We start from the raw sequence: 25,025 nt of genomic DNA on the forward strand, positions 1-25,025 counted from the left end.
GTTTCTGCCTTGCCGAGTCCCACCTTCCGCCTGCGCCCCCTCCCCCGCCTTCCCGATTATCTTGGGGAGGGGGAGGAGACCCGCGCCCTCCTTCAACGGGCTGCCCCCGCGCTGCACTCTGGATGCGCGGAGCCGAGCAGTCACTGGAAGAGGAGAGCTGACGTCAGGCCGAGAGGTAGTTTCCAGGCTGAGCTGTCAGACCGTATAGCAGGTTAGGTATTAAAGGCACATCTAACAAGCCCCGAGACCCCTCCTCTCGAACGGCCTGCGCGAACACAAAGAAGTCCCATCTTCTCGGCCGGCCAGGATCCAGCAGCATCAGCAACTAGTGCTCGCCTCGGCCGAGGCTTCGGAGACAAACACTGCCGGGAGCGCGGCCAGGAGGGGACAGGGGGGCGGCGGGAGTGGGAAGCGGCGCAAGACAGAAAATGAAACCGTCGAGGAAAAGTAAGTGGCCGGGAGGGAAGTTTCGTTGGGGGGGGGGCGTTTAAGCGCTCTCTCTTCCCTCCTTTGACTGGATGTAACCCAATTTTGGTTTGGATCGCCGAAGCGAGTACAGGGACCGCTTTGCAAGCTTGAAAGAGACTCGGGACGGTGGGGGGGGAGCGTGCAAGCCCGCTTCTGTTTTGTCAAAAGCACGCGGGGAGAAGTTTCGCGTGCGTGTGGGCGTAGAGAATGGAGCACCTCCTGGAGGGACCGTGTGTGTGCGTGTGTGTTTTTGTGTGCGCTACCGTCTCCGCCGCTTTGCAAAAAGCTGCTCAACTTTGTCAAAAGTGGCGCTGGATAAGAAGCAGAGATTGAAAAGCACGAGGGAGGAGGAGGAGGAGGAGGGCGACGGAAAAATGCCTTCCAAGCACTCAACTGTGCCGGGGGGCGAGGGAGCGAGGAAGGGACTCTTTTGTTCGGTCCCGTTTAGTCCAACGGGGGAAGGAGAAAAAGCCCAAAAGCAGATCCAACTTTCTCCACGCAGAAACAAAAGGCAAGACTCTAGACCACCGGAACCTCAAGGCTTGCTTTAAAAATAACTTTCGGAGGTTCTTTTTCGCGTCCTTTTTTTTTTTTACATGTTTTTTCTTTTCTCCCCAATCCCAAAATGGCAACTTTCCCAATTTTCTCTTTGGCAAACTCCTCCTCCTCCCCCCCCCATTCGTATTTTGCTCCCTCCCAAACACGAGTTTGGGGATATAATTTTATTTTCCAGAAAATTTTGTTTCTCCGCCCCCTCCCAATTCCCCCTTGATTTGTCCAGCTTGTTAGAATGACAGCTGGGGAGGGGAGATGCGTTTGGTGTTAAAACCGGGGTAACGCGTGCGGGGTGGGGTGGGGGCGGAGGAGGGGGTGCAAGTTCCTGTTTCTTTTGGAACAAAGAGAACTCTGTCTCGGCATCTGTCACTCAGGGCAAGAGACACCGAAGTAAACTTTTTTTGTATGCTCCTCAGTCCGCTCTTCGCTCGCTTCCAGTAGTCGGGGGCCCGGGAACCCCTTTTCATCTGAGAGGGGAAGGTCTCGGCTCCCTCCCCCCCCGCCTTGCCCCTCGGTCCCTCCATGGAAGGGCTTCGGAGGAGGAGAGTTGGGGGTAAGAGCGGCGATGTAACAGGCAGCAAACATGGAGTCCCGGTTTTGTGCGTGCGTGGAGAGACGGGTAGGGATTTAAAGAAAGGGATGGGGAGGGGAGGGGAGGTGGGAGGGCTGAGCCGAGGTTATCTTTGCATTCCACTTTACTTTTCTTTGACCCTTTTGGAAACTCCTGCGCTTAATCCTTGCTCGAGCCACTGCCGCTGCGCGAAATCCGGGGAGCTCAATCGCCTTTGCAAAAAGAAAAAGGAAAAAAAGAAGCGTGCGCGCTTCTGGAGCTCTGTAGCAAACTTCTGACATCTTGAATTCAAACGGAAGGGGAAAAAATGTTATCGGGCTCACCTCCCCCCACCTCTTTCCTTCCCTTTCTTCCCCCCCCCCCGCCCCCTCCTCTCCCAGTTCCTTTCCGCCCCTCGTCGGGCTGGTTTCAATGGCATTCCCTTTGTGTAGGAATGGGCACGGCGGCGGCTGCCGCTTGTTGCCGTTTCAACTTCCTTTCTGCTGGCTTTTGGTATTGGTGGGTTGTCCTGGTTTGTTTTGTTTTTGGTTAAAAGTAGGCGGTTTGGCGGAAATATAAGCCGAGCAACAAAAAAAAAACACCACAAAACAAAACAAAAAACGGCTTTCGACCCTACTCTCCTCTGTTCTTCCTGTAGTGTTTGCATTTTTAATGGTCCCCCCCCCGCGCTTTTCCCCCCCTTCCCTGTGGGTTGGATTGTGCCGTTCCCATGTGCAGCTGCTGGTGGGTAGCTCACGGCTAGGAGGAAACGGCAGCGAAAAAGAAAAAGAAAAGGCACCTCCTCCTCCATCCCTGATGAGTTACAGACTTAAAACAGAAGGGAGAATGCCTCCCTCACGTACCCAGCCACTCCTCTAAGCCCCGTGGCGCTCGGTTGCCTGCAGGAATCGGACGAGGATCCATTTGCTTTTTTAATTAGGCACAAAGTCTTGCCATTTTCTCTTGGGGGGGGGAGCGGGAGGAGAGAAAGAGCGAGAAGGAAGCGGGTTTGCATTTCAATGGACTTGAATTTGCCTGCTGTTTCTATGCCCTCTTTCTGGGGGTGGATCCCCCGACAACGTGTTGATCTTTGAATGCCTTGCTCCAAACATACTCGACCACATGTCTGGAAAAGGGCAGTAAGAAGCCAGCCTTGAGCAAACTGAAAGTCGATTGTTTCTGTGGACCATTTCTCCCCCCTGTATAGGTTCTTTCTGTCCTTCCCTCCCTTTTCCCCTCTCTTTTTGAAGTGGTAGAAAATGTTGGTAAATGTAACAATCTGTACTTAAGGGAAGCAACTTGTAAGAACAATGTGTTCAGCCCTCAACATCCTCCAAAAAAGCAATGTGCCCTTTAATAGCTTAATATTTGGGTGATGGTTTCATCACGGTTCAACAAGCACTAAAAACTCAAGTGGGGCTGTTTGTCTTTCTTTAAAATGTTTTAATGAATGCATTTTAGTTCTGTATAGCAACTCCAGGGATAAATACACACAGGTGATTGCGGAGAAAACTCCTGGGGGTGGGGGGATAAATGCTCCTTCCTCAAGACTGTGCCATAAAGGGACTAGTCATTGCACTGGATGGTTAGCTGTGTCAAAAGTTGTAAAAGAAATGGGCAATATTTTGGGGGAAAAAATTACTATAGAGCTTTTAATTTCTAAGCAAACAAATTGCTGCTACTGCTGCCGCCTCTTTAAGGGTGTTATGTATTACAAAGAAGGTGAGATTTTAGTATTTCAAAACTGAGGAACACAAAGCATTCTGTGTGTTTGATAGAGAGAGACCGGATAGATGTAGTTATGATATGCCTAATGATTCCTTGACATCATTGTTATGAGATTTTATATCCTACCCTGTTTCCCCCAAAATAAGACATCCCCTGATAATAAACTCAATCTGGCTTTTGAGTGCACGGCAATAAGGCCAAGTGCTTATTTCAGGGTTCAAAAAAATATAAGGCAGGGTCTTATTTTTGGGAAAACACGGTATTATATCAGAACACATGGCTGTCCAAAAAAGCATGAAATTAAGACACCCTCTCCCCCTTTGCTCCCTAGTTCTGCAGAAACTGGTCACACAAATAGTTGCATTTAACATAACAATTCTGATGCTTTCAGGTTTGAACCAAGACAGATCTGCCAACAGTTCCACAATGTCCGACAGTGACTTTGGGGAAGATGATGGGAGCATTTCTCAGGACCCATCCCAGCCTGGCAAGAGGAAACGAAGGGGCAATCTCCCCAAAGAGTCTGTCAAGATTCTGAGGGAATGGCTGTATGAACATCGGTTCAATGCATACCCTTCAGAGCAAGAGAAACTCAGCCTTTCAGGACAAACAAGCCTCTCTGTGCTACAAGTAAGAAACTTCGTGTACGCTTTCCCAGAAGGTGGCTCTGAAATTAAGGGGGGAGGGAGGGATGGTGGGGACAAGGAGAAAGATGGCAAAATGAAAAAGCTGTTAAATAAGAGCAAGGTTTTATGCTTTCCAATCCTTGACACATACTAGTTGGCCTTTATTTACGTTTTGCACTAAAAATTAAACTTCAGAATTTCCATACAAATTTTTTTGCCCTGCTTTCTTCCTTAAAAGAAAGTTCATGGCTTCTTATTATTGACATTGGATCTGAAAAACTCCTACATTTTGTGTGTTCTGAGGGACAAAAGTGATATTTTTCTGCCTCTGTAATGTTTACTATGTCCTGAAATGTGTTCTTTGTCTGGCTTGATCTTTCCTAATTAAAACAGAAGGGAACTTGTTTAGGATATAAATGTTAGAAGGGAAGCAAGTGTTATACTAGTTGTGCTTAGGTCTAATACTTAATAGTTACCTTATTGAATTGACTAGTTTGTTGTCCAAAAGAAATCTAAGGGTGGTGTTGGTAATGAATTTATGATGTGGATGATAGAATATCTAAGATTCATTAGCAATCCTGTGATAAGGTCATAATGACTGGTGGAATTAACTCCTATCCCTATGCTTGTAGTACTTTAGTTGTGATGGGAAACTAATATAGAGTGTGGTTGAATATTCAGTGATATTTCCAAATATAGCTTTTACTGCCAAACTATTCAGTGACTCATTAAATCATCAAACATCTGAGGCCCAATTTTCCATGAGGTGGGATATTTCAAGCACATATCTAGATCTAGTATATAAGATGTGTCTATTCTTTAACCCTGGTTAGGATTTCAGTGGCACTATCACAGATCCTTAGGACTAGGAGATGTCAAAGTGCTGTAGGGCAGAAATATAAGCATTGATTGGCCTGTCTTTGCAGAACCAGAGACATTATTAAATTGTCTTGTTAATGTTGCTTTTAAAAATGTCTTCTTATGATCTTTGTGGATGCAAAGTAGTGGGAAGAAGTAGCTGTCTGTGATGGGATTTTTTTTGATCAGCAAATAATTACAAGAAATGTCTGGAACTAGATAAGTAGATTTTATTTTATGCCTAACTACAGGTAGTCCTCAATTTACAACCACAATTGAGTCCAACATTTCTGTTGCTGAGTGAGAAATTTGTTAAGTGAGTTTTGCCCCATTTTACGACTTTTCTTGCCACATTTGCTAAGTGAATCACTTCAGTTCTTAAATTAGTAACAGTGTTAAGTGAATCTGATTTCCCCATTGATTTTGCTAGTCAGATTGCAAAAGGTGATCACATGACTGCAGGACACTGCGATATAAATGTGAGTCAGTTGTCAAGGATCCGAATGTAAATCAATTGATCATGGGGATGCTGCAATAGTCATAAGTGTGAAAAATGGTCATAACTCACTTTTTCAGTGCCATTGTATCATCAAATGGTCACTAAATGAACTGTTGTAAGTTGAGCACTACCTGTATTTAAGGTGTGACTTAGCCATCCAAAGCCATATTAATTAAAGCTTTCAGTGTTGCAGTTTTGAAGGCAAAAAAGGTGCTATTGAGTATACAGGAGTGTGAATGTAGCACCTGCCTGCAACGTGTGTGGCAGCTGCAGAGAGCAGATACGCAATCCATGACAAAGGATGTCTGCTTTAAGGAATTGTAGAAAAGTGCTGGTTGTGTTCACTTGCAAGTCTGAACCACAACGTTTTCTTCACATCTGAAGCACTGCTTTACTTTTTGTGTACTTCCAAATCAATCTTGGCTGCTGGTGACTGCTTAGACAGATGCATGCAATTTTCTTGGGCAATATTTTTGGAAGCAGTTTGTTATTACCTTCTTCCTAGGACTGAGGAAGAGTGATTGGCCCAAAGTCAGCTGGGCTCATGATTAAAGCAAGCCTGTCACTCACAGTCTCCCAGTTTCTAGCCTAGGATCTTTAGTACCAGCCTGGCATTTAAGCCTTGGTATCAGGATATAGAATTCAACCAAATACAATGGCAGTCTTGCACTTTTAAATGGCTGGCGTTTTGCTTATCTTCTTCCTTTTCTCCTCTTTCAACTACATTGTGGCCTGAGATTTAAGGTAGCAGAATGTGACCGTAAATAAACTGTTGGCTGAGTTCTGGGAACCAGTGGGCCCAAAGATAATTCATTTTATTTCTCTGTGTCTGGTTACACAGGGGAGGAGATATGCAACTTTGAAATTAGGGGAGAATGCCAATATAGAAATCCAATGTAGATGCAAGCAATTTCAGCTGAAATACAGGCAGTGATAGACGCTGAATATCTGAATTTAGCTACTTTTTTCCCTGAAAACTTCCCTCCTCCTTCTGCTTGTGACCTTACATTTAGCAACTATGTGCTGTTCTTCAGTCACTACAAAACAAACCTCAAAATAAGTGGACGTTTCTTGAATAAGGCCCTTTTGAGGCTATCCTAAGGTTATTTTCAAAGAGTTGGCCAACTTCATAATAAACAGCAAATACTGTGGTGGTTTCAATCCAGTGATATGAGGATAAGAAGTCATGAGTTCTACCTTGTAGGATACGTGGGAGCTGACAACATAAGTGCAGAATTAAATTTTCTCTGCTGTGGTACAGCTTTTCAAAAACAAAGCTAAAGAAGTACATCTAAATTCTGAGCACAAGCCTTGCAAATTATTATAAAGGCAATTTTTTCAGATAACTGGACATTTTAATTTCTGAGTTTGCACTGTGGAAAGGATCTTGATGCCTTATGAATGAATATTAGTTTGATCCAACAAAGTAGAGACTGCCCCAAATTAATATTGCTGCCTAATGGTTATGTGGATGCACCCATGTAGATTTGTTGGCAACAGTGCAGAAGTAGTTTGTCATTGCCTTCTTCCGTTGGTTTTTTTTTAAAAAAAACATCTTAAGCTAGACCTGGAATTTTCAGATGGTCCTTGGTCTACTTTTGTGCTTGGTTGGTTTAGAATCCAATGTTGCTGCAAGAATAATTATTTTACTTATTTTTTATGCTCTAATTCAGCAATAGTTATATTTTCCACATTGGAATGGACAGTAGCACAGTTTTCTTTCTCTGATCAGATTCTAATGGTGTGGGAGAGCAGTTTTGTTGATGGAGGATGAAGAGGGAAATTTCTGCTCTTCTTTACCCCCGCTTCCAGTTAAATTTCTGTCACTAAACATTGTAGATTTTGATAGTGTAGTGAGGATCGGGCAGGAGGGCCAGGAATTACAATCCTATTAATGTGAGCAGATTTAGGATTCTTCAGCAGTGAATTCAGTCTTTGGTGCTCACTAAACATATTACCATTTTGAATTCCAGGTGAGATGGCAGAACTCTTAAATTTGTACGCGCTTTTCTATTGTTAAGGGACCAACATGGCTAAAAGAGGAAATAAATTGAGCTAAAACCCTCAAACCAGTTTAAGTATTGCTGAGCAGAATGGTTCAGGCTCCTTTCTTGAAAAGGGAGAGAGTAGTAGAGGAAGCTATGAAACTCCTAAGGGAGTGCATTCCAAAGATTGGGAGTGTTAAAGTGGAAAGATTGCTCCTTCATGCCTCAAGAATAGCCTCTGAAATCTGGACAGATGCATAGCAAGATAGGAGAACCTGTCAGTTAGTCAGGTCCTAAACTGTAGAGACCTTCAGAGATTAAAATCAACATCTTCAATTGCGCCTTGAAAGCACTCATCAACCAGAGAGGTCTCCTTATAGTGTATAATGTGATCCCCAATTCATTTGATCTGTTGGCAGGTGTATTTTGTACCCACTGAAGTTTCTGGACACTTTTCAAGGTAACTCAGCACAGGCCCTGAGAATTATTTGATGGAGACATGCAGATTAAAATGCTTCAGGCATATATTGGTATATTACCAATATACCAAATTTAATTTCATTCTTTTGCAGTAAAACCTTTTTTTTCCCCACTGGAGAGAAACTGGCTAGATCGTGGCATTAGATCTAGCAGTTCTTAATAGGTTATTGCGGAAATCCAGTATTTTAATGCTTTTCTGTCAGTATTAGTCATATTATACAGGGTTATAGAAACTTGCAATTTATAAAATAAAGGATGGCCTACTTTGTTCATGCTACAGATTTTTAGGGTAGCTAAAATACTACGAAGAGCTCTAAAGGAGCTTTCCAGACTGGTGAAATACATATAAGCAAAGCAAATACAGTTCACAGGTAGCAGAGCTTTGCATTCTTTGATATATACAGATAGGATGTGAAATGGGCTACTTGACCAGAAAATATATGTGGTGGTTGTAGTAAGCATCTCCATAAAAATATCAGCCATGCAAAGGGAGGGAGGAAGGAAGGAAGGATTTTCTCCTGCAACGTTAGCTTAGTTTATTTGTATTTCGTAAAAAACCTTAATTCTAATTCATGTGATATATTTCTGTTTGAGGTGTCCAAATACACAGAGCCTTGTTCAACCAATAGTTGGTGGTAGTCCATCTTAAGTAGGCTGTCTTTGCAATCGCAATAAGTTTCAGGCCTAACTTAGTAAAAGAAAGTGAGTACAAGGCTTGATAGTAGGTTATATGGGCAGTACACAGAGCATTCTCCTTGTTATGCAAAAGGCTAAAAAATATATTATTAATTATAGAATCCTATTCATTCCCAAAGTGTAGGATATAGTTAATTGCTACTAAATAAATTTAAATTTAAATTGGCTTTCTATAATAACATCCCTATAATATTTTAGCCATAATCCCCAATCCAGCTGCAATGTGGACTTTATATTATTGTAAAATTTAGGATGATTAACTTCTTTTGGCATTTTGTAATAAAGAACCTTCTAGAATGAAGGTTTTGTAAATCTGTTATTTTTCTGATGTATAGTTGGAAAGTGAAATTGTAGCCTTGTCTATTGTAACAACATTTGCTTTCTCATTCTAGTTCTTTGGCTCTACGAAAAAGATATATTGGGATAACAAACAAACAAACAAAGGTGGAACTGGCTTAAGTATATATAAGGCTATATGGTTTATTTGGGTTTGATTATACAAAATGCATAAAGTCCACTATTGAATTTTGCAATTTATATTTCATGGCAAATTTATTATATGATCTCAAGTTTCTTTTTTTCTTTTCTTTTCTTTTCTTTTCCTTTCCTTTTTTTTTTTTGAATTATTTTATTATTAAACACATATTAAAACATTGGACACAATGTAACCATCCTGGCATTATCTTTGCCATGCATACTAAAATAAACAATAAGTATCATATATACCTTGCTACTTATATACATTTGGTCTATTCAGTATTTACATATATAAAGACATCATTTTTCTATCTATATTACTTATACATTTGTCTTGTCCTCTTTCATTGTAATTATATACATACCCTTAGTTCTCTATTCTATAAGTTCTAGTCAATTCATTTTTTTCATCCCTCCTTTCCGTTCCAACCATTGATAAAATTTGTTCCATATCTTATAATAATCTGACTCACCTTTATTTTTCAATTCCAATGTTAATTTGCCCATTTCTACACATGTCAAAAAAAATTTGATCACTTCATCTTCTAGGGGGATTTCCTTATTTTTCCAATTTTGGGCAAAAATCATTCTTGCTGCTGTTATAATATGTATTATTAGGTAAATTACCCCTTTACTATATTTCCCATTTATAATTCCCAAAATAGGAATAGTTCTGGTTTATATTTTATTTCTTCTCCAGTTACTTCTGTCAGCCATAAATGAATTTTCCGCCAATACTCCTTTGCTTTTTTACTTGACCACCACATATAATAGTAAGTGCCTGATTCGTGATTGCATTTCCAACATTTTGGTGATAAATTTCTAAAAATTTTTGCCAATCTCGCTGGCGGAAGATGCCACCTGTAGAACATTTTGTATAAATTTTCTTTATACGGTATTGCCAATGTTATTTTCCTGTTTTTTGGTCACATAATTTTTGCCATTTTTCCAGTTGTATATTGTACCCAAAATCTATTGCCCATGCCACCACCGTTTCTTTAACCTGCTCTTCTTCCATTTTATAATTCAATAAGAATTTATAAATTTTCTTTACCAATTTATCATTTGTCCCCAGAAAGATCTTATCTATTATTATTAATTCCCTGTTAATGCCCCACTCTTTCATGTCTTTCAAGTAACGTGATTGGATCTATAAATAGGACAACCACTCTAAATCTACCCCTTGTTCTTTTAATTCTTGCCTCAATTTCAGTCCCCCTTCATTTATTATATCCTTATATGTGACATATTTTCCCTGATTGATGAGGTTTGGGTGTACTAACGCTTCTAATGTGGGTAACCAAATTGGAACCTTCATGTAATTCTGCTGCTTAAATTTATTCCAATAAAGCCTGTCTTATAAAATGTCTTTGAAAATATTGATGTGCTACTTGTTTTCCATACCACAAAAAGTTTCATACACCATGGTTAAACTGCATCTTAAAGTAATGTGCAATTAGGGCTAAATTAGCTATTTTGTGATTTATAGTTTATATTGGAGACTTTAAAAATGGGCAATGCTTGAACTATTCATCAAATTTCATCACCACCCATCTCACTATCTAAGTAACTCTGGGCAGTTTGCTGATAAAAAGTCATAAAATCATATAAAAGATACAGTTAAAACAAAATTAAAACCAAATGACAAACAGATAAAAGCAAAGATAAAAGATAAGTTATGCTACATTTATGCCAATTGTATTACCAAATTCTTAGCTTTTAGCATGATAAGCAAGAGCTAGCATGTTTAACTTGTATTATTCTAGACTAAACTGATAAAGCAACAGCAGTAATGGTTTATGTGCTAGGAAAAAAAATAAAGACTTATTCCTAGGAGTTTACAGTCAGCCATACGAAAAAGCACAAGGCACAGACAAGAAAATGGCACATGAATGTGAACAAATTCTGTTATGTTTTTTTAAAATTTAGCTTCTGTTGAGAATATGAAATCAAAAGGGCAAGTCAAAGGTTACATGAACAAGGCATGTTTTGAGATGAGGCATGAAAGGGAAATGGGGTAAAATGTGACTCCTTGCAAAACCTTGTGGTATTGATTTAACTTTTAGCTTCCACTCTGCCTGTCAAATCTTTCGTTGATCTCTGTACTTCCTCGCTTGCATTCTATGTTATTTAGATCAGCAGGTTTTTAGAAAAACTTTGGACCTGAAAAATGAGCTGGCTATTATGGTAATGTACCTGCAATGAATACAGTCATTTCATAGGATATAAACTCAGATTCGGAATAAGACAGATCTGGTCCTGTTTGGCTGCCTTGTTCAGAATCTCTTCTATGAAGGTTGGGAGAGATAATCTATGGATCTTCTTCTCCTAGTCATGCCCCAGCCATCATCCTTTGGCAAATATACAAGACTGTCTGAGAAGAAGGTTCCCTCTTTTTTTTGTTCATTCTCACCTACCTAGGTAAATAAGCTACTTCTTCACAATAAGCTACTTTTTCTGTTGTCATGCCTGAAAGGGAAAGTAGTTGAATCAATCTAGTTGAAGAAACTTAAAAGGATGTCCCTTGTTATTCTCGCTTCATATTTGGAGTTCCCCATTAATCCATTGGACCAAATTAAATAAATCCGTAAGATGCTTTTCAATCAAGAATCATGATAAAGTTCATTGGATGATAGTATTACTAGTATAGATAAATCCAACAAGACCAAATTTCTGGTAGAGGAAAAAAAACTTTATGCTTACAATTGGCGAAACATTTTGCTTTTGGAAGGAGAAAGACGCCTTAGTGTTGCCAGTGGGAAATCAGATTGCAGCTTCACAGAGAGACTGTTATTAGTGCAGAGTTTCCTCTGAGCAAGAATCCAACCAGCCAGCTTGTAGAGTTAAGAGTTAATTGGCTTGACTTTCCAAGATAGCCAAGAAGAGCACAATGTTATAAGAACACACAAGGGTAATGAAGTTCTCAGAGGCTCATCCTAGTTCTTGTGCCTGTGTGTTTTAATTAACTTTGTTTCTGAGCAACTTGGTATTTCATAGTCTTGGAGGCCTCCTCAGTCTAGAAATAGGAAGAAAAGAGTTGCAGCCATACCTGAGTATACGGATCCTGCAGTTATTGGCAAACAGTGCAACATGAAAAGATGGAGGAAGAACATTTTTTTTCCTTATAAAACATAAAACAGCTTTTCTAAACATTCATGAATATTAAAGTGATTTTTTAAGACTTGTGTTTTATTTATTTTATTTATTTTATTTTTAAATTTGTATACCGCCCTTCTCCCTGAGGACTCAGGGCGGTGAACAGCCAAGTAAAAACATAAACTACAAACATTAAAATACAATTAAAAAGATATATATAAATTTGGCCCCATGATTAAAAACAATAACAGACAATTAAAAACATTCTAAAAAGTGTTAGGCCAGCCCGGCTTGCTGGAAAAAGAAGGTTTTAAGAGCACGGCGGAAGGCACCGAGGTCTTGGATTCTCCTTATCTCTGGGGGCAGCTGATTCCAGAGGGTAGGTGCCCCCACAGAGAAGGCCCTCCCCCTGGTGGTCACCAGCCTACATTGTTTGACTGATGGCACCCCGAGGAGGCCCTCTCCGTGGGAGCGCACAGGTCGATGGGAGGCTGTCGGTAGCAGCAGGCGGTCTCGAAGATAACTAGGTCCTATGCCATGGAGCGCTTTAAAGGTGATAACCAACACCACTGGGAGCCAGTGCAGCTCATGCAGAAGAGGTGTTGTATGGGAGCGCCATGCGGCTTCCGTGACTACCCGCGCGGCCGCGTTCTGGACTAGTTGGAGCCTTCGGGTGCTCTTCAAGGGGAGCCCCATGTAGAGAGCGTTGCAGTAGTTCTCCTATCTTCTCTGGCCAAAATTTTAGGAGCCAGTCTTTCATGTAAATTTCGTTGTATCTATTTCTGTGTTCAAAACACTTGCGTATTTCAATATATTGCTATAGAGAGTCAGTTTAGTGTAGTGTAGTAGCATCAGGCTAGAAACCAGGAGACGGTGAGTTCTAGGCACACCACAGGCACAAAGACAGCTGGAGACCTTGGGCCAGTCACTTTCTTTCAGCCCTAGGAAGAGGCAATGGCAATCCATTTCTGAAAAACCTTGCCAAGAAAACTGCAGGGACTTGTTTGGTCAGTCTCTGAGAATTGGACATGATTGAAAGGAAGGAAAAAAAATGCTACTATAACACTAACAGTCCTATTGGGATTTCAGATACTTGTTAGCCTTAATTGTTTTTAATGTTGAATGTTAAAAAATGACAATTCTGCTTAAAAGGCAATACAAATGAAAGAGGCATGGAGGCCAGAAGAAAAATAGAAAACACAACTTCCATTTTTATTCTATCCCAGGAGAAAAAGTGTTTCATTTCTTCCAGTTTTTGCCCACCTTAGTCTTCACAACTCTAGAGAAAAGGGTAAATGATATTGTGATTGAAGAGAGATACGGAGATTGTTTTCTGTTGCTGAATGCTGTGAAAAGCACATAGTACGTCTTTTACAGCAGACAACTAGCTTTCCCCATATAACGGGGATCGCTTGGGTGTCTGACTTGCTGAGGAGCCAGTAGCATTCCTGAGGGTGTTCTGAGCTTCCTTTGACAGTTTGTTCCCATCTCCCCCCACTGTCCAAGTCCAGCACACACTCAGCTGGGATCTGACTGCACAAGAATGCTTACTCTGTTCTGCCTGGCTTGCTGGGAGTACAAATACTCTGATAACAAGTTTCAGCTCTTGCTTGGAGGCAGAAAAAGAGTTTTTGCTTGCCGCAAACTATTAAGATAGGCAAGGTCACTTTTTGTAATACTAAAAGTAGCATAATTGGATCTCTGTGTCTATCTAGATGTGTATGGGTGGACTGAACATGACCTTAACTACCCTGTTTCCCCCCTGATAATAACCCCAAACCGGCTTTTGAACGCATGGCAATAAGGCCAAGCACTTATTTCAGCGTTCAAAAAAATATAAGACAGGGTCTTATTTTGGGGGAAACACGATATAAAAATTCCATGTAGTGGGATGGCTCCCTTTCTTTCATGCAATAAAGCTTGCATTTCAGGAATTTATCATTTTGCAATTGGTTTAAGTATATGGATTGAGAAGTTGACCTTGGGATTTGCTGTTGCTGCTAAAACTTTGGAAAGTAAAATGGTTCAGTTTTGCTTTAGAAGCCTTGTAACTTTAGAGTGCTATAATAGAGTTGGATGAGGGTGCTTTAAATATATTAGAAAAAAAGTCGATAGTGTGGGAAGATTCCAACATCTCATTAGTGTTATCATTGTGGCAACTTCTTCTGTGGACACCTTGCATGAAATATTGATTTAATGCTTTGGAAGTGATGAAATATACAGACAATTGACCACTGTTCTTAAATTGTACTATCAGCCTTTAATTTCCTACTAGATGTTGCTAGTTTATTGTCTCTTAAGTAAGATGTCTCAAGAGTCAACATTTACAGGAATCTAGATTTGAGGTTTAAAAAATGTCTTCTTCCGTGTACATAGAGGTTAAAAGAAAAAAAAGAGAGGGATTCCCTCATTTTAAAAAAAATCTGTCTTCCAGATGTGTTTGGCTACAACTCCCAGCATGCTGAAGAAAAATGGCTGATAGCTGGGAATTCCAGGAAATGTATTGCCAGCACATTTGCTAGATGGAAATCTTGAGGGTGTGTATTATACGGTATGCTAGTGTCCCAATTTCTCTAAATCATTTTTTAAGATTGAGGTTAAACAACTGTTATTTCTCTGTTGTGTCTGTCTCTGTGTGTGTAGAATGTGATGGGAGAGAAATCAACCATGGTGGGCTTTTTGGCAATAAAGAAAGAGAGACTTAGGAAGAGAGTAATAAAGTTACCATAAAGTTTTTGTGGCACACCACATACCGGTATTTGGAATGTAGAAGAAATGAGGTGACAGCCAATATATTTTGGGCTGTGCATGCTTTAAAATGAATTAAAATGAATTTTATATGAGCAAAGCATCTTTCTGCTATTCATAAAGTAGTCTTTTTAAAAAAAGTTTCTGGGCAAAAAGAGTTACTTTTGCTTTAAGAAGTAGAATATTTTAATAAGTGGATTCCTGGTGGAAAAGCCTGAACGGGAAAAAAAACTCCCAGGGCTGCTTCAATGAATAGCTGAGAGGCACAGTGTTTGACAAGCCATGAACCTGGAAATTCAGAATGACCAGTTCACTTTCAAAACTGCATAGTTTTGAAAGTTTATATCTTTGCAGCTGTATAATATAATAATACAAAAGGTGAAAGGGAATTTTGTGGTAACGTGTGCCCTCGAGGGAAATTTTTTCAACACTCTTGATTTAAAAAAGATAAGTGAATCTGCTTGATTTATATTTCCATAATTATTTTCTTTGAAGTGTGCATGCATTTCCATTGTGCTTTCAAGAGGAAGAAAATTTGTATGGCACCCTAACGTATGTATGAAACAAATTGCATAACTAGCTCTTTGCCTCCCAAGATTCTGTAAATTCCCATTACATAGGAATTCCTGCTGACCTTTTGGCAATTGATCTATAATTTCACTAACTGGCTAGATTGAAATATCATTGCTTGTTTCAAAGGATACAATTGTGCATGCTTCTGCTGTTCAAATTTATGTGTTGCTGGTTCACCACTGTAAAGCAAATATTCTGTAGGATTTTGTACGAGCTTGTTCAAATTTGAGATAGGTTTGGCGGTACATAAGGACCTATATCATGGTAGGTTTAGCGTGTTGGAAGAAATAAAAAATCATTTCTCACAGAAATGATATTATGCCTTTTCATATTTGCAGCCTGGGAGTCACAGTCCCAATATATTTGGAGAATGATGTTGGGGAAAGTTTAAAAAAGGTGATCTTCAATTTGGTGGGCTGGTTTCCTGTATTTAGCCTCGTTTTTCCTCTTGACTCCTTTTGAAGTTATTTTTGCAGAAGAAACTCAAAAAATGTCAACTGCTTGTATTATAACTATTAATGACTGTGTAAGAAACAGTCTGAAAACTAATTTTTCATCTCACAGAGGATATTTGTGTTTCAGTGTTGCTTCTGGAGAGTCTTGGCAATTTTATTCATTTACTGCCAAGTTGGATGTATTTAATGGATTGATGTGCTGCCATTGTTGATACTCAGGTGGCTCAGAATTCTATGATGTGAAAGCTTTGAGGGGGTGAAATACCACTGAGATCAAATGTACTGTTATTTATATACATTTATAAACACAACATCAATGTGGTGCCTCATATAAGCAGACTGAGAGTACAACTAGTATGTAACCCAGTATAGCAAACTCAACGTGATCTGCTGACATGAGAAAGGACTCCGCTCAAATGCATAATAAGATTTTGTATGTTTTGCCAGTGGAATCATCAATATGTCCATGAGATTGAGGCAAAGAAAGAAGAAGCTAGAAACTATTGCTTTACTTTGAACCCTGCCGCCTTCCTGTTGTGAGAGCTTTAAAAAAAAAAAAAAACTTCAGGGAACAAGTTCAGAGCCACATTGATGACCTGGATGAAAAGTGTGATTAATAATGTTGAAGTCTTCCAGAAAATAATACCATTAATATATATCAGCCAGTTAGCATATTTTAACTCTGTTTTCTCTCCCTGCAATAATTTAAATTGCCTTTACTTACATCAAATTACTCTCATGGGAGGAAAACCATCTAGGAACATGACATCAAGAACATGACATCTGTAGCCTTCCTCAATCGATCTCCTGAGAATTTGGGGAACTGAAATCCCATCGCAGGAGGAGGCACCCGTCTTGGGGAATAAGTAGTCTTATATAGGAGAGCGAATATACAAAAATAAGCTGTGAGTAGTTGGGTATAAATATTCTAGCTAGCAGCATTTGTATTCTATTCCAGAATAAGAACTATTCTGGTCTATACAGTTTGGCAAGAATAAACTTGGTTCTAACTAGAGACAGTCATTTTATAGTCTGGTACTCTTTCTTTCTTTCTTTTTTTTTTTTGTAGAAACTTTATTAAGATTTTTTACAAACAGAAAAAAAGAAAAACATACAAACAAAAACATAAAAAACATAAATGTAATGACATTTTCAGTTAATATCGGATGTGCAGTGTTTTAACTATTTACATAAATAATACTTGGTGATATTTCAAATCACTTTTAACCATTTAACACACCTTTAAGTCTTTCTTTCATTTTATCATGCATCAAGTGAAAATTGGGCTTTGCTCATAAAAACATAAGTAACTTAATGGATCTTGTACATGGCATACCAGTCATAAGTATTCTGTGTCCCAGAGAGGCCAGTAATGTGTCTTCATGAAGTTCATAACTCTGGACTGGAGGATAGTAGCACTCTTTTCATTATTCCTACCTAGCAGCTGGTATTTATAATACCCTGTTTCCCCCCAAATAAGACATCCCCTGATAATAAGCCCAATCGAGTTTTTGAGCACATGGCAATAAGGCCAAGTGCTTATTTCAGGGTTCAAAAAAATATAAAACAGGGTCTTATTTTCGGGGAAACACGGTATGCAAGATGCAGTTTTGGTCATTGCGTTTACTAATAGCCATTGGTAGCCAGATTCTTTGCTATAGTCATATAGTCGCCATTTAAATATCTAAATTGGTGTCTATCACCCCTTCTGAGATTATGCCCCAGTTTATGCATTCTGTAATCAATTGCATGTTTTATCATTCCTGAATTACCTCAGATTTAGTTGCACTTTAATGAACATAAATTCTGTAAAAAAAAAAAAACCCCACCTTTTCACTATTTACACTTTGCACACTATATGCAATTGTATCAAAGGTGGGTTTCAGCAGGTTCTGACCAGTTCTGGAGAACCAGTAGTGGAAATTTTGAGTAGTTCGGAGAACCGGTAGTAAAAATTCTGACTGGCCCCACCCCCATCTATTCTCTGCCTCCCAAATCCCAGCTAATTGGGAGGAAATGGGGATTTTGCAGTAACCTCCCCCTGGATTGGGGAGGGAATGGAGATTTTACAGTATCCTTCCCCTGCCACGCCCACCAAGCCACACCCAGAGAACTGGTAGTAAAAATTTTTGAAACCCACCACTGAATTGCATATAATTCTAATATATTCCTTCTTCCAAGCTCAACTCTCTAATTTCTGTCGTCTTTCACAGCAAGCTGACATTGGCTAATCTCAAAATCTTAATAAGGCAGACGTACCTTTCCCAAGAAATGCAGAGGCTGTTGTCAGAATTGGCTAGGTAGAAACAGTGACCTAGAAGCAGAGTGGACCACCTGCAAATAGCTTAGATGCGTCCATGAGTCACCTGGCGTTGAATTTGATCTGAAGAAGGCTTTACCGTTGAACAAAAAGAATTGCCCTACAAGTTCCTTTGATCTCGAACCAATTAAGTAACGATCATCTCTTTGTAGATAAATTGTATAAAGCAAACTTTGGGCAGGCAGTTTTTGTTTTTACAAAACCAGCCTTTGGTTGAAAGTAATAAATAAGTTGCCAAATTAGGACTGAAAGAAGTAGATGGGAACTTTGAAGGTGTGTGATCATAAACTAGAATGCTCTGGCCTATACAAAGGAAACAACCAACATACTTTTTATTCACTTTTCAACATATCTGGCGTGAGAGAAGGTATGCCAGGAATCTTGGAAGAAGTCTTCCGTGCTTTACCCTGTGCTGGCTGGGCAGATCCCAGCTTGTAACACAGAATAAGAGAAATTCAAACGACAACTGAATAGTTCTATTCTTGCCCCTCAAAGTGAAAACAGGCGGAAGGAATGCAGAATGTTTTCAAACCTGCATTGTTTGTCTTGTAATCATGGTGTTACAATCATAAAGTCTATTTCTGTTCTGAGCTTCCCCTGAATGGAAGTGTGTCCTATTTTCTTTTACAAAACGTCCATCTGTTGCAAGGAATCATGAAAGTATTTTCAGAGTTCTTAAAGCTTTCTTGGATGCAAGATAAAATTGTAAATGGTGCTTTTTAGTTAAATGGTGTTTTGTTTTTTTTGAAATGAGGGAGTTTTTTTAATATATATATCCCTGTTTTCAATGTGTGCATTTCAATTTTCTTTGCTGCTTTTTTAAGGACTTTGAAAAAGCTCAGAAAGCAGTTATCTTTTTTGGGGATGAGATTAAAGGGAGAATAACGTGCATGAAATTGGGAAAGCTAATCACTTAGTGATAGTTGGCCAAAGTGTCACTGTGATGTTTTTGAAACTTATTTTTGGGTAGTCCTGCCCAGAGTGGATTGGCGGATTGTGCTTTGAAAGAAAGGACATTGTTATACTAGACTTGTATACAGGTAGATAGCTTTGAAAAAAAAAAGATTTTACTTTTAATTGAAAAGTGCATGAATATAGTTAAATTAGTTATTTCATTCAGGTAGTCCTCGACATATGACCATTTGTTCAGTGGCTGTTTGAAATTGTAATGGTGCTGAAAAACAGAATTTACAAGCCAGCCTGAAGTTTCGGCCATTGTAGCGCATCCACGTTCACATGATCAAATTCTAGGTACTTGGCAGCTTGCCTGCACTTCTAACTGCATTGCAATTTCCCCACCAGTCTATTCCCTTCCCTTTGGCCATCTTACACAGCAGCACTTAAGTAATGGCAGTGGCAGTAGCAGGATTGGGACCGAAGTAGAGATCCAAGACCTTCAGTACTGTACTCTTACCCACATGCTCCCCACCCCCTGGGGCTCTACTTTAATCCCAGCACCTCTGTTGCAATTGAGAAATACCTACTCAAACCCTAAACCATGGCCAGTTATACCAGCACAAAGCTCCACTTGCTCCCACCACCCTGCACTCCACAAGCTTTGCTGTGCCCCAGTGACTATTGTGCAGTTCTCCGAGCTGTGCTCATCATTCCTTCTCTAAGCTGCATGTCCCATTCTCAAGATCGGGTGAAATGCTACCGGTTCTCCTGAACCGGTTCGGGCGAACTGCTATTTCCGATGATCAGCTGGGTGACAATCAGCTGTGACACGCGATTTGTATTAGCTAGAATCATTGGATTTCCTCCTTTCTAGCTAATCTAAATCACGTGGCACAGCAGATTCCCCCCCCTCGCTGTTCTACTTACCTTTGCAGACTTGGAAGGCTTCAAAATGTTCCTTTTTTAGTGCTGCACGGGCGGGCCTTAAGCATACATGTGTGCGCGAAGCGCACGCTCAGTAGCAGACCCGCAGAATCGGTAGCAGACTTCAGAGGATTTCACCACTGCTCAAGATCCTTTGGAAACCTCCTGGTCTTCCACAGATCTCACGAGAACAGCAGGAACCTGGTTTTTGGCAGTGCTTCGGAAGACCGTTCCTCAAATTGTGAGCGCCAATTGTTCCTCAAATTGTGAGCCTGTTCTCATGAGAAACCAGGTAAGCTCTCACAAGACATGAGGAAGATCAGGTTTCTGGAGGATTGTAAGAATGGGATGCATGGCTTGGAGAAAGAATGGGGCACTTGGCTTGAAGAAGAAATGGGGCACAAGGGTGGGAGAATGGGTTAAGGCAGCGAAGGTCAGTAGGGTGCAGCAGAGCTTGGGGAGTGGAGGGTGGCAGGGACAGTGGTGGTGTGACTGCACAGTGGTGCTGATACAGCTGGTCGTGGTGTGAGCTTGAGGTGGCTTTTCTCAGGGGCAGTGATGTGGCACCGGGCCTGAAGTAGAGGCCTGGAGACAGTGGCAGCTGACTGAGACTTCTGAGGGCCCTGAGTTAATGGGATACTGCCATTACTGAGTGTTGCTGTGCAGGGCGGGCTAAAGTGCATAGGTGAGGGGAGAAAAAAGTGAGTGGGGGAAGTTGCAGAATATCTGTAGTCCTGACCATTGCTGGGCTAGATGGAATGGCTGAGGCTTCCGGGTGCACTAGTTTTGTGCTGCATTGCTGACTGGTGGCTGAGGCTGAGGTTTCCAGGGGCGGCTGTGGCTTTGCGCTGCACTGCAGCATCTCATCAACTTGCTGGGCCTCTCCCATCCCCCGTGTCACCCCTGCCCCTCTACCTGGGACTGTCTCCACTTAACTACTCATAACTCTCTGTTAACAATGCAAGCCTTATGACTGCATTGTTTAGTGACTGAGATTGAGGACTACATGTAGATATAAATTCCTGTTAAAAAATATTCTAAGCTGAAGACCACACTAGCTGTGAAGGTAGTTGCATGTCAAAAAAAGTGGATTGGTCCAGGGCAAAAATAAATAAGCTTTAACTTACCTGTTCTTATAAATAGATACTAGTAAATAATTTTGCATTTCTTTTCTCAATTTAGGTTTGCCTCAGGAGGCTTGTTGTAATACAAGAAAGAAAAATAATGCTGTGCCACTGAATTTTCTCTACCCTTTCCCTTAATTTTAAACTTCTCTTTCAATTATAGCTGTTAAATAGTTTCCTTAAATTTCTCTGTATTTGCACCGATTCTACTGGTAGAAAGTTGAGAGAGAAACGCCATCTCCCCACTACAACCTTGAGTTCACATAGGTCTTCATCCAGCTTCAGGTATATCTAATGCCACCTTTTGATATTTTTCTTCCAGATTTGCAATTGGTTCATCAATGCTAGGCGCAGACTTCTCCCCGATATGCTGCTAAAGGATGGCAAAGACCCAAACCAGTTCACTATTTCTCGCCGAGGCACCAAAGCCAGTGATGTAGCACTTTCCCGTGGAGCTGCTGCAGGTTCTGGACTCCTGATGGTGCCTCCTCCTGCGGCTGTTGCAGCTACTACATCCAAGGTCCTCTCCATGTCTGTGTGCCCCCCTGTGATCTGCCAGACTTCTCGGCCGCTGGCTGGCAACTTGACTGTGATGACCGGAGACCTAGAGAAACGATCCATGCTCCAGCGGATTGAGCTGGAATCCCATACCAAGCAACAGTCGCAGCTGAGTGCAACAGGCAACACGCTGGCTCTTCTCACCCGGGCAGATGCCTCCAGTCCCACCAGTGGACTGTTCAACACGCCTCCTCCAACACCACCTGAGCTCTTCGGAGAGGACTTCAGCAGCTTCCAGTTGCTGGTGGAAGTGGCTCTGCAAAGGGCAGCAGAGCTTGACTCACAGAAGCTGAATGGGCAACTGCCTCCATCACCACAGAGAGAATCTTCTCCGGCAAAAAACAAGTAACTTCCTGCAGCCTTTGGTTTCCTCTTGGAGGCAGCCTTTTCTTTTTTTCCCCAGGATTTCCTTTCTGTTGGCCTTTGCAGTGAGAGCTCCCATTAGAAGTTAATGCTGTGATACGGTTTCTTGTCAAACCGGGAACCGTTATGGTGGAAGCCTCCATTCTCCTCTTAAGCTGCCAGCTGATCTTGGAATACAAGGCACCCCCAACTTTACATAAACATTTCCCTCAAAAGGCGGGCACACTACTTCATCCTTTGGGTTGGCATCAGGCTATGGATCTCCAGTCAGTTATCTCTCTGAAGCCACCCGGAGGAGATGGCCTGTTTAGGGGTTCCTGGCTCCAAGCTGCTCTTGGAAGGGCCCCAAACTTCTGAACATCTTCTGAGAAGATGTAGTTGCTGGATGATGTTTTTATAATGCTTGACTCTTCTTTTAAAAAAAAAATGTGGAGGATTTAGACAATACTTCTTACCTTCTTCCCGCCCCTCCCCTCTCCCCCAGATTTTCAAAACTTACTGACATGGACTAGAACAAGAAAACAGTCCAAAGCAATTTATCAGAAACAAATACCGCCCCCCCCTTCTTTTGATAATGGAAGACAAGCAAAGAGCTATTTCACCACCTTCGGCTTTTTTTTTATATAGTACATACTTTTAATTTTAATTTCCTTGGAGGCGGCAGGGAAATGTTTCTATTCCCCACTCATTTTCTTTTAAAGTTGTACCATGTTGTAGTGTATTGTTGAACTGGTGTGAATATGTGGCTGGTCCTTACATCACACCTGATGGGAGTCTCCCATAACGAACAAACGAATTGGCAGCCTTTAAAGATTGTGGCATTCTTCTTTCTGTTGGACAGAAAGATCAGTTGAGCATCACCTTGTGAATACTGGTGCCAGTAAAAGAAACTTAAAAAGCATTATGGTGCTTTGGATGATCCACTTTAGGTGCTGGCAGAAATTTAGCTGTTTGTTTTTTTTTTGTTTTTTTTTTATCACTGGGCATTCTTCTGTCTACTCCTTCTTCCATTTGTCCTGATAAGTACAATGCTAGAAGAGGGAGAGGACTATGCTGGCAGAAGGGTAGCCATAAACCGCGGAGAGGGCATTTCAAAGGTGTGGAGGAGTAAGAGACTAAAAACAAAATTTTTAAATGTGAAGTTGCTTTAAACAATGCTTTCTCCTTCTTTTAAAAATTTTTGGAACATGAACTGTATCTCTGTGTGACTTTTGGGAATCTTGTGGCATCTCTGACAGATGCGCTGACAAAACTACCTATACAAATCAACAAGAATTCATTCTGACTTGGGTATTTTTGTATCCTTGCTTTCATCATGCTGAATGTAGTTGCTCCTTTGCTGATGGAGCAAGGGTGCCCTCTCATGGCCAAGAAGGGAAGTCAAAACAGATCAGGGCTTCCATTCTACTGGCAATTCTGATGATCACTCACTCTCGTGTGATATTCATATGTCTCATGTGTCTATAGTCTCAATGGACCCAATAATAGTTTATTATTCAAAATTAGAGAAAAGGGTACAGTTTTGGATTTAGGTGGAGGGAAATCAAGGCCTGTCTGTTGATCATTTTAGAAGACAGACCAGTAAGAATGCATTCATCTTTTCATATCCTCTTTTGTCCTGAGTTCAAGACTTCGCACAAGAATGGCATAATACCCTGGGTGGTGGTAGGGTCATCCACCTCTTTTTTGAATAGTGCTGTTTCACTGTAAATGTAAGTTAAATAGTGATCTATTATATACACCTATATATCTATCTTGAGAAACACTAATGTTAGAGGGTGTTAGCCTAATTATTATGTTGCATGAATAGTAAAGATAAAAGCCCAGCAGAACACAACTTTCTCTCAGATAATCTTTGAACCAGGCCTAGAAGCTGGTGGGTGATTGATTTCATGGTAGATTTTGGGAGGAGAATAAATGGTTTGTAGAAAAATTAGAGCCCAAGTGGGAAGCCTTATGGCTTCTATCAATATTGAGTGCCTTCCCCCTCAACCTTCTCCCCTTCCCCTGGAAAGTGCTACTAAGACAATTAATACAAACCCACAATTGCTGCTGGACACAGCCTCGTCCATTCCTTTCTCTTTTTGGTGCTCTTTGACCCTTAGTCCCATGTCACTGATGGGATGTAGTGAACTGTGCCTAGAGAGCTGCCATTTCAACCCAAAGTCATCTTTAAAATAACCCAAAGGTACTTTCCCTCCCTCTGTTAAAAAGCCCACAGAATTGCTTGGAAAAAGCTTAAGCTGTTCATTTATTGCTATTTTGTTGGAGGGCATTCATCAGTCTTGTGTCCAGTTTTCATCCTTAATTGAATTCTGGATAGTGAACACATCAGTTCTTTGATCTCTTTTTTACATCCTTTTAAAAGGAAACCACTCAAGGTTTTCTAGAATGTGCAGCAACATTTCATTTTCTTATTGTTTGGAATTGGGCATTAATTTAGTGTACTATTGAAATGGAAATTCCTTGAACAGCTGTGTCCCAGGTCCCTCTTAAATACACCTTTGGCTAGTAATGTACTTGACTTTAATGGTACATACATCACTGATTTCCTTTAGCGTGGGACCAGTGTGATTAAATAATACACAGGATATCTTAACGGGCTGTAGAAAGTGCCTAAACAGATCTGAAACTTTAGTATAAAAGAAAATTTAAAATCCAGTTCCTACAATTCGCTGCTCTTTGTTATACTGCTGTACTTTGTCCTAATGATGCAAAGATATTGTTTCAGGTGGGATGGGAACTTTGCAAAAGAGAAAATATTCTTTTGCTTGAACTTTATGGAGCAGAACTACTGTAAATAACTTTTGAATTTTTTTAAATCAATAAAGTTTTTTTAAAAAGATATAATGCCTAGCAAGTGCATCATCTTCAGTACTGAAACTAACGTCCGAATTGGATGGTATGAAATTGGATGGTATGCCTTTTTATAATAGACTTTAAAGAGATAGAAGCAGCACCATGATAAGATGCAGCCGGCTAAATCACAGCTATGCTTCTGGGTTCTATAAAATACTTGTGTTTCTCAAAATTCTGTGGTGGTGA

General features: G+C 40.5%; 1 protein-coding gene across 2 annotated transcripts; it reads left to right on the forward strand.

Moving 5' to 3' along the window:
- Window positions 1-428: 428 nt before the first annotated feature.
- On the forward strand, window positions 429-22,100 carry TGIF2 (TGFB induced factor homeobox 2). 2 transcript variants are annotated; one of them, XM_070939959.1, is made up of 3 exons: window positions 429-447; window positions 3,693-3,931; window positions 21,382-22,100. In XM_070939959.1, the coding sequence occupies exons 1-3, from the start codon at window positions 429-431 to the stop codon at window positions 21,964-21,966; spliced, it is 843 nt and encodes a 280-aa protein (XP_070796060.1). In that variant the 3' UTR covers window positions 21,967-22,100. The 2 variants fall into 2 exon arrangements, with proteins under 2 accessions (XP_070796060.1, XP_070796061.1); XM_070939960.1 differs by lacking the exon at window positions 429-447 and adding an exon at window positions 1,546-1,576.
- Window positions 22,101-25,025: the final 2,925 nt, after the last annotated feature.

Source organism: Pituophis catenifer, unplaced genomic scaffold (assembly GCF_029215685.1).
Source record: "Pituophis catenifer annectens isolate HBS135680 unplaced genomic scaffold, rPitCat1.0.hap2 SCAF_3, whole genome shotgun sequence".
NCBI classification, from domain to species: domain Eukaryota; kingdom Metazoa; phylum Chordata; class Lepidosauria; order Squamata; family Colubridae; genus Pituophis; species Pituophis catenifer.